The 19,233-nt window shown below is 36.6% G+C and overlaps 1 protein-coding gene across 2 annotated transcripts; it reads left to right on the plus strand.

The window, feature by feature from the left end:
* The first annotated feature begins 949 nt into the window (after positions 1–949).
* On the plus strand, positions 950–18,598 carry LOC114534139 (RNA cytidine acetyltransferase-like). 2 transcript variants are annotated; one of them, XM_028555689.1, is made up of 30 exons: positions 950–1,092; positions 1,689–1,780; positions 2,360–2,531; positions 3,302–3,424; positions 4,377–4,438; positions 4,938–5,052; positions 6,025–6,132; positions 6,575–6,708; positions 7,026–7,119; positions 7,519–7,617; positions 8,337–8,473; positions 9,663–9,944; positions 10,396–10,492; positions 11,474–11,590; positions 11,786–11,887; positions 12,091–12,165; positions 12,491–12,613; positions 12,951–13,084; positions 13,250–13,298; positions 13,377–13,473; positions 13,951–14,058; positions 14,691–14,804; positions 15,231–15,286; positions 15,411–15,461; positions 15,935–16,003; positions 16,090–16,188; positions 16,724–16,797; positions 17,071–17,151; positions 17,242–17,269; positions 17,926–18,598. In XM_028555689.1, exons 1-30 carry the CDS (start codon positions 985–987, stop codon positions 17,989–17,991), a joined length of 3,066 nt encoding a protein of 1,021 aa, XP_028411490.1. In that variant the 5' UTR covers positions 950–984; the 3' UTR covers positions 17,992–18,598. The 2 variants fall into 2 exon arrangements, with proteins under 2 accessions (XP_028411490.1, XP_028411491.1); XM_028555690.1 differs by lacking the exons at positions 950–1,092; positions 1,689–1,780; positions 2,360–2,531; positions 3,302–3,424 and adding an exon at positions 4,151–4,239 and having other exon boundaries at positions 17,926–18,594.
* Positions 18,599–19,233: the final 635 nt, after the last annotated feature.

The following is a 19,233-nucleotide window of genomic DNA, read 5'->3' on the forward strand; positions in this document are numbered from 1 at the left end:
TGGTTCTACCTCGGCAACCGGGCAGCCCGCTTGGAGCGTTTATATGAAAATATTTTCATCCCGCAAAGCGAGATCTCGCCTCTTTCGAGCGGGATGTGAGAGCCAGCGGCGGGCAGACTGCCTGTCTATATAAACGCACAGAAATTTTCATTAGGAAATGTATTCGTAGCGAGATCTCGCTAGCCGGCTGTCCCACTAAGCGCGGCAGCCCGGCTTCCATATAACAGCCCCTGAATACCGTAATTATTCGAATAAACGCCGCGGCGTTTATTGAATTTTTAGCAATTAAGATGCGGCGTTTATTCGAGGGCGGCGTTTATTCAAGGGAGGCGTTTATTGCAAACTCGTAACAACTCTGAATTTATTGTGTAATTTAAACGCCAATTCAACCAATACAATCAATCAAGTATAAAAGTTACGTTTCTTTTCTATTTATATAATTATACAGGGTGTCCCAAAAAAAAGTCCCCGCTATTGAAATGAAGCTTTTGTTGGAATTTGAATGCATGATCAACGCAGTAGTGTGTAAATAGCATATTTATTAGGTTGAGGCATTCAAATAAAGCGTCTTGCTTTCAATTGGGTTTATCATAATATTAAGGCAATCAGATTCGAACAAAGGCTTGATTTCAATAGAGGGGACATTTTTTTGGGACACCCTGTATATGAAAATTGAACTGTGGTTATAAATAAATGCTTCGAATAAACGCCGCAATGAGGAATAGGTTGCGGCGTTTATTTGAGGGCGGCGTTTAATGATATTTTTGCTTGTCCCTGCGGCGTTTATTCGAGGGCGGCGTTTATTCGAGGGAGGCGTTTATTCGAGTAATTACGGTAGTCTTCTGTGGAGTTTCAGTTTTATTAGAGTTCAGTGGTAATGCAGCCATTATATTTGTATAAGATGAAGTCCTTGCTAGGTATTCATTTCGTTATCTTCTAGCGCGAGCAGTGTTCGGACCACTGAGATAAAATAAGTTTTAAAAAATGGTTTTGAAAAAAATCGACAACAGAATTCGAGTTTTGATCGAGAATGGCGTTCAGTTGCGACACCGTTCTTTGGTTTTTATTGTTGGGGACAAAGGCAGGGATCAAGTAAGGCGATTGTTTGTTTTTTGAATGTGACTTATGTGAGGCTTGTGAGCACGTTTGCATTTCTGCACTCGTGCGTCACTCCGTCTCGTCACTCGCGGTCAACAAATTATATTTGAACAAGATATTCGCTTTTCCTCATTCTTAGTATTTTATTGTCCATTAACTCTGACAGCTAGAGCATGAAATACTGTTGTTGGAAATTGCCAGTTGGTATAAAACAAATGCTTTGTACTGATCACATTGCATCATAATTTATAATGCTTGATCACTGTCACTGATGGCTTATCATCGACATCGTAACATAGGATTTTTATTAAATTGGGTTTAAACTGATATTTTTAAACATGTTAGCAACTGAAATGTGTTATGAAATTATTGAAATATATAACAACTGCCTAAAATGGTTTGTTGACTTGGGGCATGTTTCCTAAATGATGGACTATTCACTATTGTATTGTAGCCTTTTACTTTTCCGTGTATAGACTGGGGCACAGGCTAATTGTATTGTTGCTGTGCCTTTGCTAGCTTAACCACACAGTCAATGGTATTTTGCACCACCTTTGCATCTTTCAAACCACTGAAGTTATGTTCTGTAGGTTGTTATTCTCCATCACATGCTATCAAAAGCAACCATCAAGGCAAGACCAACTGTTCTATGGTGTTATAAAAAGGAGCTTGGGTTTAGCAGGTAATTTGTAAAATAATTAAATCAACAATGCTCTAGCCCAGTGTTCGTTCAGGTAATGCTAATAAGACAATATTTCATATGTGGAGATTTGTAAAATTTTTATACCAAACTTCTTCAGTTGATTGAGTCAAATTTAATTAATTGCCCATCTATATATATCAACATTATTGATTTTATTGGCTATCTTCTCAGTCCCATTACAATACCTTAGAAGTGGTAGGATTGACATAATCAGCTCATATTCGGAGAGGGTGCAGGAGGGTTGCATATTTGGATTTAAAGTCAAATTTGGGGGATTACGTATGAAAATCATTACCCAACTTAATAATTTAGTGTATTTGGACGTTTAGAGTCTTTTGAGGCTCCAACAATCTACTAATCATCTTATTTTTTGTAATATTTTTAACAAACATGCAAATCTAATATCTTTGACTGTAGATGCAAGTCTGCTGCAGGCATGCATGTACCTCAACCCACACCTGCCAACTGGCCTCCCCCCCCCCCAGGTGATCCATCCCTGGTCATAATCACTGAAAAGGTTAAAGGTATATTTCTGACATTCTGTTCCGTTTTTAACAGTCACAGGAAGAAGAGAATGAAACAACTGCAAAAGAAAATAAAAAGTGGAACATTAGACTTGAACAAAGATGATCCATTTGAGTTGTTTATATCATCAACTAACATCAGATATTGTTATTATAATGAAACACATAAAATACTTGGAAATACATATGGCATGTGCATATTACAGGTAAGACTCCGGTAAGACAACATGAGACAGGTTAAGACTGATATTACTGCTTTTTACAGTAATTTAATCAGAATACATAAATATGGACTACTTCCGGTAAAAAGGTATATTTTTTTACCATTTTACATGAAGTATTGAAAATTTAGAGATTCTGATTAGCTTAGCCTAAACAAATTAGCGGATTAGTTCAAAATTGAAATTCCTCCTTGTTTAGACATCAGGCATTGTGGTGTATTTTGTGGGCAACATTACTTTGCTAATAAAGTTGTGAACATTCTGGTTTAAATTAAGCCAGTATATTATCAGATCAGTGATCTCTTTGTAATGACTGCACCTCTAGATGCCCTTAATAACTGACAGTTATCAAATTTAGTAGCTAATTAAATAAAACTATGAATAATTATAGCATGTAGACATTGTCCACTTTTGTTTACAACTGCAAACCTCAGGTTTTCAAGTATTGCAATGACGTATACGTATACGTATAGAACAAGTATAGAACTTCCGCATTTTACGACGCAGGGAACGCTACTTCAAATCATATATGTTCAAATCGGCCTCCATAGAATTGTCCCCAAACACGAAAGAAGGATAAAATAATTACAACAACTGTAATTACCACTTATTTTAAAGTGTGTTTTACTCGTCGTTTCTGTCCTACACATATGCTTAATATGATTGATGTCGCTATATGTTCACGTTGTTGATTTGGTATAAGATGAGTGTGAAGGCTGGAAACTCAATTTAGTATCTTGTTATTTTCATCCTAGGATTTTGAAGCTCTCACTCCCAATCTCCTTGCCAGAACAGTCGAGACAGTTGAAGGTGGTGGAATAATTGTCGTTTTATTGCGAACAATGACGTCATTGAAGCAACTTTATACAATGACTATGGTGAGTGTTTCCATCCTTGCGAGAAAGAGGTTTTTATTGTTCAAGTTCCGTTTCATAATTAACAATTATTCGCCGAAGGCCAGGTGATTATTGGGAAGTATTCACTGAGACGATGTCGAGGGGAATATAAACAGCACGTTTTATTATTTTTGCACAAGTGAATTGACACAAGAACTGCATTTGTTCGCTTATCTCTTTGTAAAAAACGTCCGCAAAACGGCTACCCGCCATTTTGCAATTTCGGTTTGGTTATATGAGGTAAATATAACAGCATAATACGTAAAATTTGACCAATCAGAATGTAGGATTTGTTATATTCACTTGTGCAAAAGTACTAATTTTTAATATTCATCAATGATCTGTTGCTGCTAAAAAGTGATTTACAGCGATTAGCCCCTGCTTGTGCTCTTTTTTATGTCATAAAACAGCTGAAAACTTTCAACCTGCAGTTTATAACAGCATTAAGCAATGTTGTGCTGCCAATATTGTTTACGCTTGTCAACAACATGTTTGAACAACGATTTGAACAATATTGTTGAAAATGAATTGGATGTAAGGATTTAAGGCTGGTTTTTGTAGCATGAAGACATGAACGTCAACGACAACGTGAAAATGGCAATTAAATTACATGGCATGTCCATATATAGGCGCATCACGCCATATATTCGCCATTTTGAGGTCAACGACGTCCTCGTGCTAAATCTGCTTGTTGTTAAAAGTTGATGGCAACTGTGGACAATGCAGGTCTCAACGTATTGTTGATCGTTTTTAGTTGTGCAGCTGTCCATATTGAATCCTAGATACGATAATTCGAGGTGTATATTCATATGTTCATGTTAACATTTCATAAAAACAATCGTTTTTCTAATGATAGGTGTATTTCCCAAGTAGAAAATTGAGATTAAAACAGTGAGCCTAATAAACTAACTGGATGTATCTTCCCTCTTATCAGGACGTTCATGCTCGTTACAGAACTGAGTCTCATCAAGATGTTGTTGGACGTTTTAATGAAAGGTAATTTAGCTACAATATACTTTGCTGAGGAAGCATTGGTTAATAATTGCGATTAAAACCCTCCACAGTCCACTGCCGCATTACACTCGTATAGCAGCCATCCAATCTTGCCGATGGTAAAAAACCCGAGGAGTGTTGTCATTACCTCTCAGGTTTAAACTGCGGGGTATACTAGCTATATTTGGCTCATTTCACCAACGATCCACAGGAATCTAAAAACATGATCTTATGTTCTACATGTCCAACCTGATCTTATGTTTTACAATGTTCGATAAATTGAGTTGTGTATGATTCCATTCGAAATTAGCTGAGACCCTTTAAAAAAACCTTTAGAATCCACCTACATCTAGTGAAGTGCCGCAAAATCGTAACTGATTTACCGAATATCCAACTTGATCCTATGTTCCACAGTCAAATAATTCAAGAATTCAACTTCAAGAATTCCACAATTGAAAAATTTTCTTTCTTTCCCCCCCCCTCCTGGTTGTTTCTTTCTCAGGTTTATTCTATCATTGAGTTCATGTAAGCAATGTATGGTTATCGATGATCGTCTCAATGTTCTACCAATCTCATCTCAAACATTAAAGATAACACCACTAACACCAGTGACAAAGGTATTTTTAATAATACTTATAGTAGCGGGAAACTCGATTACGGGGGGGCCAGTAGCAACCTGTCTCGTTCGACTTCGTGTTGTTATTAGTCCTTTAAATGTGTTTTCGTTTTGTCTTCTGTGTTGTATCATTGTCAAGGCCCGTTGTAATTGGCGTAAGCTGTAGCGGATACCCTGCCATGTAATTGTATATCATTTGTGCTTATTATTGTACTGTAAATGTGTGTATCCGGCAAAGCATAATAAATAATAAATAAATAAAAATACATGGTATGACTTTGATTGTATAGCGAAAAAAATTCCGGCTGATGTTGTTTGAACAAAAAGCAGTGTCAATCATATATTTTGCAGCCAGAGATTAAGGGGCTCATCTATACCCTAGCTCCCACTTCCCAACCTCGTATCCAGAGTCTTTTCTCCGTGCTCAGACACTGGGATCAAAGTCTGAGCACGGTGAAAAGGCCCTTCCCACTCTCCTGCTCTGATTGGTCCTATGCATTGTTGTTGGTACATACCTTTTTAATTGTCTATTGGCTAACAGTGAAATAATATTTCAATCACGTAATCATTAAAGTTCTGTTCACGGGATTTGAACCCACATATTAAGTTCACATATTGAGTTCTCAACGCGGTTTTGAATTTCTCGTAAATAAATTGTCCTGTATCATGTTTCTCTGATGATGACACAATCTTGCGACACCGAGACAGACGTAAAGCACTGCCGAGTGCAGATATACTATATCATAATGTTTCAGTGCTTATTTCACGAGAATATTTCGTGCGCTTTTGAATGCGGATTTGAACTATGGCTCTTACCAATGGACTGGAATGGTAAAATTGGTGGAGCGTCAGTTTTGTTTAAAGCCATGCGACATTCCTGCATGTGGACAAAGCAGTGTTGTGAAATGAAGAAACTGTATATCAAGTTTCCCTTATCGTTGGCTAATAATTCAAATGTGTTCATTTTGTAAAGGAAGAATCAGTGAGTCCAAACGATGTTGAACTTCGAGAGTTAAAGTCGTCCCTGGAAGATACTCCACCTGTTGGTGTTATCGTCAACTGTTGCAAGACTCTTGATCAGGTAAAGTGATATTACTTAAGCTGCGAATGATTTGACCGTCGCGAGACTATTGTTGTCTGGTTATAGACAGACATCTGAGTAGGGAAGGGCTGCAGGTGCCAGCAATAAACTAAATTTTCATATTTTATTTAATTTCGCTCAAAGTGATGTATAGTAAAAGATATGGGCTAGAGGCCTGCTGGATATCACAAGGCTTTTGACTTTCATAAAAAATTAAACACGATATAGGCAGATATAGGTCATCTTGAAGTATTTAAAACTGCAAATTTTTTTAAAAATATAGTGCAATTCTGTACTGTGTATAATTTGTATTACGTGCGGGAAGAAACGTTTTCAAAAAATCTAAACTGTGTTCTTACTGGGTATGTTGCATGAATAGGCCAAGCACATAATGTGTAAGTTTGTTCTGTAATCTAATAAACGCGGTAATTTCCTCTCTCAGGCAAAAGCTGTGCTAAAGTTTATCGAAGCAATCTCTGAGAAGACGTTGAGGACAACTGTGGCTTTGACTGCTGCACGAGGTCGAGGAAAGTCAGCCGCATTAGGTCTGGCGATGGCTGCTGCAATTGCGTTTGGGTGAGCTTTTAAATGATGTCATTTCATTTTACTTCAACCGAATACTATCTTAGATATTGTAAGCAACTTCAGAAAGAGCAGTTGTATCATTTTTGTATGTCTCCATGCAAGGATACACACAACGCAGCATCTCTTTCCATTTCACAAATCTCTTAATTGTATTTCAACCCTGCTCCTTTTTTGTTCAAAATATGCGGATACAATACAACCCTTTACACCAGACTAATCCTTAGAGGTCACTGAATCTTCATTTGGATGGAATTGAAGCCCTCCGCTGTTTTTTTTACACCTACAGCACTGTATTACTTTACTTATAGATATTCCAATATATTTGTAACTTCGCCAAGTCCAGAGAATCTTCACACATTGTTCGAGTTTGTGTTTAAAGGATTTGATGCTCTGGATTACCAGGTATTGTATTTTGATAGATGTGAACGAGTAATTAGTTACGAATGCTCTGATGTATAGGAGCTCTTATTTCAGCATCAGTAACCAATTCACTCGTTCACATCTATCAAAAGAAGAAAATCGCACATAAATCTCAAGTGTATCAAAAATCGCAGCAAAAATCTCAAGTGTAAACAGGCCGAAAAGTCAAAAATTTGTACGAAAACAGGTCAAAACTTTACACATATATTACATTTACACATTTCTTATTTTTTTAAAAAACTTCAAAATTTGCATATTTTGGTAAAATTTCGTTTTATATGCGATGTTATAGTATTTTTTCTCTAAAATAATTTTGTTATGTCTAAAATAATTCATGTGTTTTGACGATTGATGGTTTCGAGTATTTTTTTCTTCGCCAAGGAACATTTGGATTATGAACTGGTTCAGTCGACAAACCCGGAGTTTAACAAAGCCGTGGTTCGTGTAAATGTTTTCAGGGAGCACAGGCAGACTATACAGGTGAGAATATTTTACTCACATGGGTCTAGTTAAGGAGCTATGCGGGACCGCGCTTTTGCTGTGGGACCTTATCTACTGTATGTCTACGTCCGAAATTTCGAGGCTGGTTAATAATATACACTTTTATGCTCCCGAGGGAATAGTTAATTTTGTTTTCCCAAGAGTCTGAATGTTCGTCTCGGGAAACATAAATGACTACGAATGAACCAGGCCATCACATTTAAAATACACAGCACCTATATAACAAGTGCCATGATTGTCATCATACTAATGTGATTGGTATAAATAATCATGCGATTGCGAGTACAATTCGGAATCAACAGTACGAGCGATGCTTGAAAATTTGGCAGAAATTGGACAAGCCGCCGGGGGATTTAGCAAAATTTTCAAACATAACGAGTACTATTAATCCTTAATCATACGAGCAACATCACATGCTTATTTGTTTATTAATATTAGCATGATAAAATATACGATTTTCGAAACGCTTTGTCGAGATCTTTTAGGATATGATTTTCAATGCATGCCAGGCTTCTATTCATTATTTTGTACTTTTGTCATTATTTTGGTTTACTGTTCTGCCCTTTTGTAATTCCTCCAGGACTGTTAAGTATTGTATTCAAAAGACTTTTCGACATTTTTTTATTTTGACAAAATCATCATATTATTCGACATATTGTCTATGAGAACATTATTAAGTTTAATTTATCTATTTTCAGTACATCCATCCAGGTGATTCCCAGAAGCTCGGTCAGGCTGAGTTAGTGGTAGTTGATGAGGCAGCCGCTATTCCATTACCGCTGGTCAAGAGTTTACTGGGACCGTATCTTGTATTTCTCTCGTCGACCATTAATGGGTAATTAAAGTCCATATTATATCTCAAGCGTGAATTATCCAATCAGAAATTTTTATTCGTATCACATGATAATGCAATGGCGTTCCATCGAGTTTCCTCACATGACAGTATAAAAGTCAATACCCGCATTTGCTGTGAGGCGCGAACAATATCTAACATTACAGCTGGTAAAATGCCATTTTGCTGAAGATAACCATTTCTAAGCCAAATGTAAACATACTGTACAAGGCGCTCGGCAGAGCGGGTAGTCAGTAGGCAGTTAAACAAAGAGGCCGGCCTGTCATCTGTGGTAGATTTCGCCAGCGCTGGGATAATAGGGAGCTTTAGCAGCGAGTACGAGTATACGAGATTCGTCATTCTCGCGCGTTGTTTGCTTACGCCATCAGCCAAATCTCGCAGTCGTTCGAAATTTGCCAAAAAACTCGTACTCGAAAGCTCGGCGACTACGAGTTTTGGCTGATTGCGTATGCATACAACGCGCGAGAATGACCAATCTCGTACTCCTAGTCGCTGCTAAAACTCCCTATTAGGGACTTTAAAAGTTAAGATTCACCAAATCTACGACGCAAACGTGAAGTAATACTGTCGTTATTTCCATAGTTTCACAACAGGAATAAAAATTTTAGTCTTCGATCTTTTGGTAATGAAATTCAGAGGCGTATTGAAAGCAGCATGCAAAACAGATTAAAACTGGGTTCCTAACACTAGTGACTGTCTTCATGTCACGTCCGTGTCGTAGATTTTGTGCGGCATCTTAAAGTCCCTAATGTTGTTCTGAGAATGATTGAAGTCATTGAGCAAACCCATTCACGTATTGAAATTCATGGTCGCCATTTTGAAAAATATTCGAAAAAACACGTAATTTTTACCTGAGAAATTAATCACCTCATTTGAAATTTTGTGACTTCAAAACATTCAAGAGTGAAAACTATAGTTCATAGTTGGTTTTCCACAACAGGTTGTCCACCGAATAATTATGCGACTTACACTAAGAGGTCATTTTTACAATGTCGAATCAATTTTGAATCCACAACGAGTTTTCCTTTACGAATCAACCGATCATTTTATTCAACAAGACGGAAAAGGTCACTTGACTCCTTGGTGCTAGTCGCGTATTAATGAACTTGGCAGGGCTGTATGTACAGTACGTTTACATTTTGCAATCAATTTATTGTTTCTGTTAAATCAGATACGAGGGAACTGGTCGATCACTGTCATTGAAGTTAATAAGTCAGCTGCGTGTCCAAAGTTCAGGCTTGGGTACAAGAACAACGAGTGAATCTAAAAACAGCAATGATACCAACACTGGAAGTTCAGCGAGCCGTATTTTATCAGAAGTATCTTTGAATGAGTCAATTCGTTATTCACCCGGAGATGCTGTGGAAGACTGGTTGAATCACTTGCTGTGTCTTGATGCTACGATTGTACCAAAGTTTTCATCTGGCTGCCCTCTGCCTGATGCCTGTGATCTGTATCCTTTCATTCCCAGGGCAAAACCGGAGGCCTCGTTTTCTTGCTTATTTCTTATTTATTTGTCAAAATGAAAGTTCTTGTTTCATGCATGTGTTAATGAAAGAAAGTTTTGTTTATTAGAAAATAGTTCGTGAGAGCAAAACGTGAAATTCATTTCGCTTTACTCTATTCTAAGTTGGAAAAACAATAAAGTTGTTACGTTGTTACCGAAAAGGTTTGGCGCTATAGAAGTTACTGTATATCATTAAAGGCGGTTTTAAATTGAAAATGATAATCTTATCGCGTAATTATCGAAAGGGTTTTTTGATTATACAATGAAGTAAATTTAATACATGCTCGTCATATATTCTACTGTATTTGGTATTCTACGCTTCATCCCAGTATTTGATAAAGGCGAATACATTATCCTCTTCAATAATTGAATGTTTCTTTAACAACTATTATCTCAGATATTACGTAAACAGAGATACGCTTTTCTCATATCATAAAGCTTCAGAAGTGTTTCTTCAGAGAATTATGTCACTTTATGTATCTTCGCATTATAAGGTAAGGAAGAATATTGTAGCCACAGCATTTCTCACAATTTTATTGTAGATTTCAACAATTGGATTATAGCAGTTTCTTGTACCGTTGGAATAAACTCATGCTGTTCTGGGTAAAGCATGATGAAATAAACAATAGCGGCGTACTGTACACGAATTAAGGAAATTGAGGCTACCTTTGGCGGGAATCGTACTGCGGTAGTGCTATAATACAGTAATCGTGATAGTGGGGCTGTTGTAGATTTGTTCAACAAGAACATAAATGAATAATTGATTTCTTACCTGCCCCCAGGTACAGACCATTTTGTGGCATGTATCTGAAGGTAGGTTAAAAATCTTTTATCGTCTTTCAAAATACTGCCAATAATTGCCAGTCAAGAACGGCAACTTGGTAACGTCCAATTTGACCATTTTTTGCTGCAAATGGATCGGGAGAATCAATGAAAAACATAAGATTATCTTTATCATGGTGTGGTTTAAAGATGCTTGGTTTGGTTTATGATGTGGCGTGTATTCCAAATGAAGCAAAATATTTGTGCTTGTTATCATCATGGTTTCGGATAAATAGAGAGTCAGGGATATTTCATTATGTGATGTATCCGAAGACAAGACAATACATGGACAATACCGTGATCAATATATCATGTTTGGACCGTCGAGCAGGCGGCGGGGCGTAGGTCAAGCCCGTCCCCCTACATTTTCCTGGAAAAGATTCCGTCTGGTGTTGTGAAATTAACGTTATGTTTCATTTTAAACCCTGTCATCATGTGTATTTCAGAATGATGATTGCGTATAGTTGTGTCTATATCTGAGCCCAGTCTAAATGTCAATCGTGCGCCTTTAGGCTAGTTTTTAATTCAAATTTTGCCTCCCGTAGACGAAAAATGATTCTGTATTATTCAAAAGCAAAACATTTTACCAGCAGAATGTTTCGTCTTCTACATGTTTAATGGTTTTAAGATATTGTATTTATTTTTTACGATAGAACACGCCGAATGATCTTCAGTTGTTATCAGATGCTCCGGCTCATCATATTTTCTGCTTGCTTGGTCCTGTTGATCCTGCCAAGAAAACATTACCTGAAGTATTCTGTGTCATACAAGTAGGTATATTACTATAAATATATATTACACATAATATTTACAACTTGGGTCGACTCTGGTCTTATGGAACTGTCAAACAATCTGCAAAATATTCATCTCAAAATAGGCAAGAAAGTAGATGAAACTGGTCTGACAGAGTTACCAAACAAGTGCATGACAGATTTTTTAACTACATGTATCTGGTTCGTTTGTAGGTATGTTTGGAAGGTGAAATATCCAAATCTTCAATAATGAACAGTTTAGCGCGTGGTAAAAGAGCATCTGGGGACTTGATACCATGGACCATATCTCAGCAGGTATTTTATATTCCTTTGTTATGTGAACTTTTCTCTGTCGAAGATGCATGTATGTTTTTTGTAGCTAGAGTATAAATTATAGAGAGAAGAATCTGCAGGGCGGGGGTGGGGTTCTCCCTATCGCGTCTCTCAGTTTATATTCATTTAGAAGCCTAACGAACCTATGAAAAGAAACCAAGTGAAACGATTTTTTATCATTTTAGTTTAATGATTACGAGTTTCCCAGTTTGTCTGGTGGCAGAATAGTTCGCATCGCCACTCATCCTGACTACCAGGGGGTAAGTAGTCGCCTCTAAATTACCATCACTAGTTTTACAACTTCTATTCTTGTTTTTGGTTCCGTACGGAAGTTTGGCGATTTGAGGCAATATTCTGCTTCAAAAATTTCCAGCAAATTAATATTTAGTCTGCGAACAGGTTGGGCTTTTAGACGGGTAGAGTAAACCTCTCGACACGTAGCGAAATAAAGAATTTCAAAACGTCTCGTATCCTTGACGGGTAAACACAAAACAGATTAATGAATCGAAACAAAAGTGAGCGTCTCGGAAAACAGTTATAATCCTCCATAATTTCCTTTCTAATATATTTCTCATGTATTTTAAGATGGGTTATGGTAAACGAGCTTTACAGTTATTAATTCAATACTACGAAGGCAAGATAGCTGACCTTTCAGAGAGCACTGTTCAACCAACAGATCAAGAAATTCAGCCAACTGATTTAAACGAGGTTATTCATGCATGTTTTAACATTTTTAAATTGGGGCGACTAAATGGGTTTGAAATTAATCATTCAAATAACGCAGTCCATGTACTTACGGCGTGTGTATGTTTTTCTTTTTACACGTTTATGTCATTAGATGTTGAATTGTGTAAATAACGAACCATGATTTAAATCTTTTCTCGCTATTTTTATAGCCGAATTGATGGAAACAAACCTAAATTGACATTAAAATAAATTCAAATTAACCATTTTCTATTGTTTAGAAATGCTAGGATGTTGAGAAAAACGATTGTAGCATTAAAAATCAGCTGTAAAATGTGCAATTTTTGTGTAATTTTGTTAGTCTGGTGATCTACTTAAAGAAACTATCGGTCCTCGCAATAATCTGCCGCCATTGTTATTAAAATTGAATGAACGCTGTGCAGAAAGGCTGGATTATCTTGGTGTGTCGTATGGATTGACTAATGATCTTTTACGGTAGGCCTTGTGCTTCCAGTTTATTGAAGTTTATACCAGGTTACATGATTACATCATACATAGTGAAAATTGTAAAACATGGCTTTTGACACATTGACACTTCACTGTTTCCTTTTTTATTAAGATAATCGTTGTATAAACCTCTGAGATTTTGATTATCTTTAGATTTTGGAAAAAGTCATCTTTCGTTCCAGTTTACATAAGACAGACTGCTGTGAGTAATTTCATTTAGTGTTTTGTGAAGAAATTCACTTTGCAATTTTAGGACTAACCATTAGTTTTTTTCATCTAGAACGAACTGACAGGTGAACATTCCTGCATTATGTTACGAGATCTTCATCACGTTGATGAAAATGGCACCTCGGGATGGTTACTTGCGTTTTGGACTGGTTAGTTACTAAAAGCTGGGCTAATTTATTGTATATTATAGTTTCAATCATGCATGTTCAAATGCAATTTTTTTTTAACATTATCTATTTGGTTCATAATCAGATTCATCGGTCATTTTTAACAGAAATATATTACTATCGGATGTTTCTTAGCTCTGTCAATGTCCAAAATATTTTCGAAGCCTTTATTGATTTTGAAGTTCGTAAATATTTTAGGAATTGAAAAGTTTACAACTGAAGTTTATGAAAGTTTGGCATTTGATTGGCTATATTTGTGTCTGCAACCAATCAGAGTCGTGTTTGTTAATTCCATATATATAGTCTTGAACATCGCTAGAAACTTTTATCGAATCTTTAGGCAACACTAAAATTATATGAAGTAGACTGTAAAACAAAGTCTTCAGCTGGTATGAAAGTTTAAGCAGACGAGTGTTCCACCAAAATAATTTTAAAAATAACGTGTTCTTGACTTGCTAGATTTTCGACGACGATTCTTGTCCTTGCTGTCGTTTCAATTTGGTTTATTTTCCGCGACTCTGGCGCTAAGTGTGCTACAAAACAAAGTCTTTGTTGGTAGTAATCAAGGTACGTCATGTGGTACAAATATATAAATTATAAATGTAGATAGACCGGAAAACTACATGTTAAAATGACTGTGTAACAAGTCAAGTTTACTCTTGTTTGAAAAAGAGATATGGAAAGTGCAACTGCATCAAATTTGACCCCCTCTTCATCATTATATTATGTATTCTCTATTAGGGTCGTTCACAGAGGAACATAAACAATATAGAAGTATTCAATATTTGTTCCTTTAAAAAAAAACTTTGGTATTCCTCGCTCACCACTTCTCTCCCTTCTATCTCCCCTTCTCTCTCTCTATCGTCCCTCCTCTCTCTTCTATCTTCCTCCTCTTTCTCTATCGTCCCTCCTCTCTCCTATCTCCCCTTCTCTCTTTCTATCTCCCCTCCTCTCTCTGCTATTTCTCCTCCTTTCTCTTCTATCATTCCTCCAAGGCTTTACAAGAGGATGAGAGTAGAGAGAGTCTTCTCTCATCTATAATAATATTCTTGTATGTTTGCATGGTGACAGTCGATATGTAATTTAGCTTGTAGCTACACCACGTAAGTATCTAATACTGCAAAGCTTTCGGTCCGTTAACCCGGGCCTTCATCAGTGCAATTGATGGATAATTGGGTCTTGTTCTTTTTTTGCCGAAGGTTTAACGCAATCAGAATTGTACAGCGTATTAACAAAGTACGATATTAAAAGACTTGATATGTACTCAAAAAACTTGGTTGACTATCATCTAATCACTGACCTACTCCCTGCAGGTATGTTTTTGTTTTTCTCAGCTTCTCGCTTCTTTTCTTTTACTAACAGCGGCCATGGAAGATCCTTAAGTGGGGGGTGGTCGTGTTGACAGACCGTCAAAACAGTCCAAAATAAACTGATAATGCAGAACACGAATATATATGAATATTATACCTCCAGTCTTAAGTATCTTCCGGGCCCCTCACTAATGTGGCTATAGTATAGCTAACTGTAGTAGTTAGATGTTATTTCCTATAGACAATATCTCGAGCACCACCACTTTCAAAGAGTGACAACCTCCGATTAAATTAAAATATACTATTTTTCAGTTTCGTTTTTGCCCGTTTCGAGAGTAGGTGCAGTTTAAACAGTGTAAATATCTTTTAAAGCGTGTTTTACTTATTTTACTCATTAATACCTTGAATATATTTGTTGGTTTTTTTCAGTATCCCGACTGTTTTTCTTACAAAAGACGAACTTCCATTTGTCTGGTGTGCAAAGCGTGAGTTTGGTATTTTGTTAGACTTAAATCGGGTATATTATATATACATGGGGTCTATAGGAATGTCTTCGTTATAAATGGCTTAAATATATGTTTTCTGATTTTGTTGCATTACTTTTGCCAGGCAATACTCATGGGAATAGGTCTGCAACACAAGACTATGGAAGACCTTGAGGTATAATTTTGATTCCATAAATCTTATTCAGATTTGACTACCACTACCGCAACCTCTCGCTAATCTATTAAGCTCGTGATTGGTTAGTCTGATAGACCTATCACATTTGATTGGTTTATATTCCCTCAAAGGTTGTGGTAGTCGTAGTGGTAGTCAAATCTAAACCTCGCTATTATAACATCGCCTACGAAAGCAGTACTATCAATGGTTTATTTCATCATAACGGCGCTATATTCAATATTGAACATATAGGCATTCGATATGGTGTACATATAACGCTCATATAACGAGTTGATAAATACTTGCAATAGACTTATTTCGATTCTTCGTACACTGTGGTTGCATATAGAAGAGTAGAAAACAAACGCGGGAAAAGCATTTTCCACGCGATTTTTAGCGGTTGTAACAATTTGCGATGACATTCATTTGATGATAAAATATTTTCCCAAATAACCTAATAATTTGTTTTCTAGAAAGAGCTACAGTTGCCGGTCAGTCAACTTCTGGGTCTGTTTAGTAGAGTTATCAGAAAAGTTGTCAAGGTTAGAAAACACTGCTCTACTTCATTTTTTTAATAAATCGCATTCAATCAAATACAAAAATATGTATAAACATACTCCTACTTCAGAATTTTAACGAGATCCTTGAGTCAGCAGTTGAGAGCGAAATGACGAAGGAAAAGGAAATAATCATGGAACCATTGGCTAAAGATCTCAATGAAGAACTGGTATGCTAAAGTAGAGTCTTTGCTAAACTATAAGCTACAATTAAATCTAGCCATTGTTATTTCGAAACCGAACTAGTATAAGAAGGTTCGTAAAGAATTTGCACGTATATTCTAGTGCACTTCAAAATCGTCGATTAAGATTGCTCTACACACGCACAGTTCATAGCTTTGCTATCACTGGTCTAATAATACACTGGATATACACTGACTATACATATCGAAAACATAGTTAGAATTAATGCAGCTTCAGAAATCCTGAACAAAGAACCCCTTTATATTTTGTCATGCTCACTCTGTAGACACAGATGTACAACATGACATACTGAATCAGGTCTTAGTTAACTGTGGTGCAGCTCCTAAGGGGAAAATACTTTTTACAATATGCTGTCATTTCACAAGTGCACCTTGCACTTGTTTGCTGCAGAAATTATACGTCATACGTTAATTGGAATATATATATATATAGACTTATATACTTATAACTTGATTGGTTAAAACAATCCGAGATATTCTCAATTTTGAACTTCATTTACAGGAAGAAATTGCTGAAGAAATAAAGGAAAAACAAAAAGAGAAAACAGAAATGTTAAAATCAATGGATTTAAGCCAGTACGTTTGCAGTTACTTATATATTCATTTCACACTTTTTCCAGTGTGAACTCCAATTTTGGAGGGATTTTCAACCGTCCCTGGAGTGATTTTTGCCTAAAGACTAAAGAGTTTACCAGAAAAAAGTCCATTGGCAAATATGGGGGGGGTGCTAAAATGAGAGGGCAGATCTTTGCTTAACATATTAGAAACTGGGAAAAGATCCAACAGCAAACAGCAAGTTTTTGACTCGTAAAAAACGTTCGCTTTACCGTTTCTTTTTATTTGAATAAGGTATGCAATTGCTGGTAAAGACAATGACTGGAATGAAGCTCTGAAGGGCAAAGGACCATCTCAAATGATCAGTATTGCAAGGTATTCATTTCTTTAACTAGTTGTTGATGAAAATATGCTTTTCCTTTCCTTATAGTCCGCATTGATTAACTTTTGCTTTTGATTTTTAAGTGACAAGCCAGAAAAGCGAAAATCGTTGGTAAGCACCTCTCCCAATAATATTGTGTTGCTCTTATATTATTATACTGCATTGCCTAGATCATATAATATGCATGGGCAACAACATTACATGGTTGTTATATTGAAGACACGCGTATAAAAACGCTCACGTTCTTATGTGATGATGACAGTGTTCGCATGCACTGCTTGTTCCAAATTGCTGTAACAGCAAGTCCGATGGCAGACTTTTACAAGTTTGTTTTGACAAAATCTGACACAGTTATGATACAACAAGGTTTGCTACAACCTCGGCAACACAAGATTGTGACAGTATTTTTAGATCATGTTTGTTTCAGACTTGTAACAAGTCTGATGACTCAACAACATTCGTTGCTGTGACTTATGTGGACAGGCTGTCCCATACTTGTTGGCAGCTTGGGACGAGCAATGTTAACAGAACGTGTTTACAGCTTGTTTGCAGACTATAGTTAGACGATGACATGTGATTTTTTACGTGCGTAGATGAAACTGCATGTACAATTCAATACATGTCGTTAAATATATTTTTTAAGTTGACCTCTTTTGCATGGATCGATGTAAATACCTTTTTTTATACCTAGATAGCTGATGACACGATTTTAGCCCACCATGATCGTATATTTTATAGTTTAATGGCGATGTTTGTATTTTTTACAGGCTTTAGAAGAATCTACTAGTTCTAAAAATAAACGGAAAAAACAGAAAAAGGTTAGGACAGGATAAGTTTGAGGGAATGACTGGTGTCTATTTGTGGGGAGGTTTCCATGATGTCTGATAACGTTTGCTTGGGTGAAGACAAAACAAGCAAACCTTCACCATCACCTTCAAGTCATCAGGATTGACGTAAAAAAGACATGTAAAATACGATTTGTCGTCGTGAAACTATGGAACCTATTTGTGTGATAGCAAATTTGCGAATTCTGTAGTGTCTGTAACGGTTATTTATTTGTTGCATTAGCTACTTCTACATACGTTTGAAGTTCGTGCATGCAAAAGCTGGCGACCGTCAATCGAGATGGATGTATTTCCTGAATACGTGGAACTGAACGCAGGACAAACTACATGTTTTTAATCCTTTCTGTAACACGCTTATACACGTGTGCAGTCACTCAGTTAAACACTTCTGCAATTTCTATGTGAGACAAGATGAATGGAAAATAAAAGATAAGTGAAAATAAGAGATGTGGAAAATAAAAATCAGCGATCTCCTTCGCCTTGGGCGTGGAGCAAACGTGTTTTCTCCATTAATTGGCTTTATTAATTTTATTATTAGCTTTATTATTAGTTTTTATTAATTTATTAATTAGCTCGACGTCGCCAGTCAATTATTTTGCTTGAATTAAGCTAGTGGAAATTAATTATGCTGCCAGGACTTTGAAGTAATCATACAAACGTTTCAATTGTGCTAAATACCTCCGATTTTTAGCTGATATTGCAGTTTCTTTATATAAGCTCTAAAACAGCTATCACTTCGCAGCTGCTCTTATAACATCGAGGAGCTGTGAAATTGCCTCATTTTAAGGCGTTGTAAGAATGACAATAGGGAGCTTTAGCAGTGACTACGAGTACGAGATTCGTCATTCTCGCGCGTTGTTTGCTTACGCCATCAGCCAAAACTAGTAGTCGTTGGGCTTTTGATTAAGAAATTTATAAAAAAACTCGTACTCAAAAGTCCAACGACTACGAGTTTTGGCTGATGGCGTAAGCAAACAACGCGCGAGAATGACGAATCTCGTACTGGTAGTCACTGTTAAAGCTCACTATTAACGCTGTCATGGGAACACAAGTTATGTATACCTATTGTCTCGCATGTGGAGTTTCTTTGGTGCTCAAGTGCGTCGTGAATCGCAAACTCCCTATTCCCTGAACAGGCGACTGCCTGATAATAAAAACTTGGGAATGATTAAAACTCTAGTGCGTCATTAGGTATTCATTGGGTATGTCATTAGGTATTCTTTCCGGATG

This window comes from Dendronephthya gigantea, unplaced genomic scaffold (assembly GCF_004324835.1).
Source record: "Dendronephthya gigantea isolate DGI-Jeju-01 unplaced genomic scaffold, DenGig_1.0 000097F, whole genome shotgun sequence".
NCBI classification, from domain to species: Eukaryota; Metazoa; Cnidaria; class Anthozoa; order Malacalcyonacea; family Nephtheidae; genus Dendronephthya; species Dendronephthya gigantea.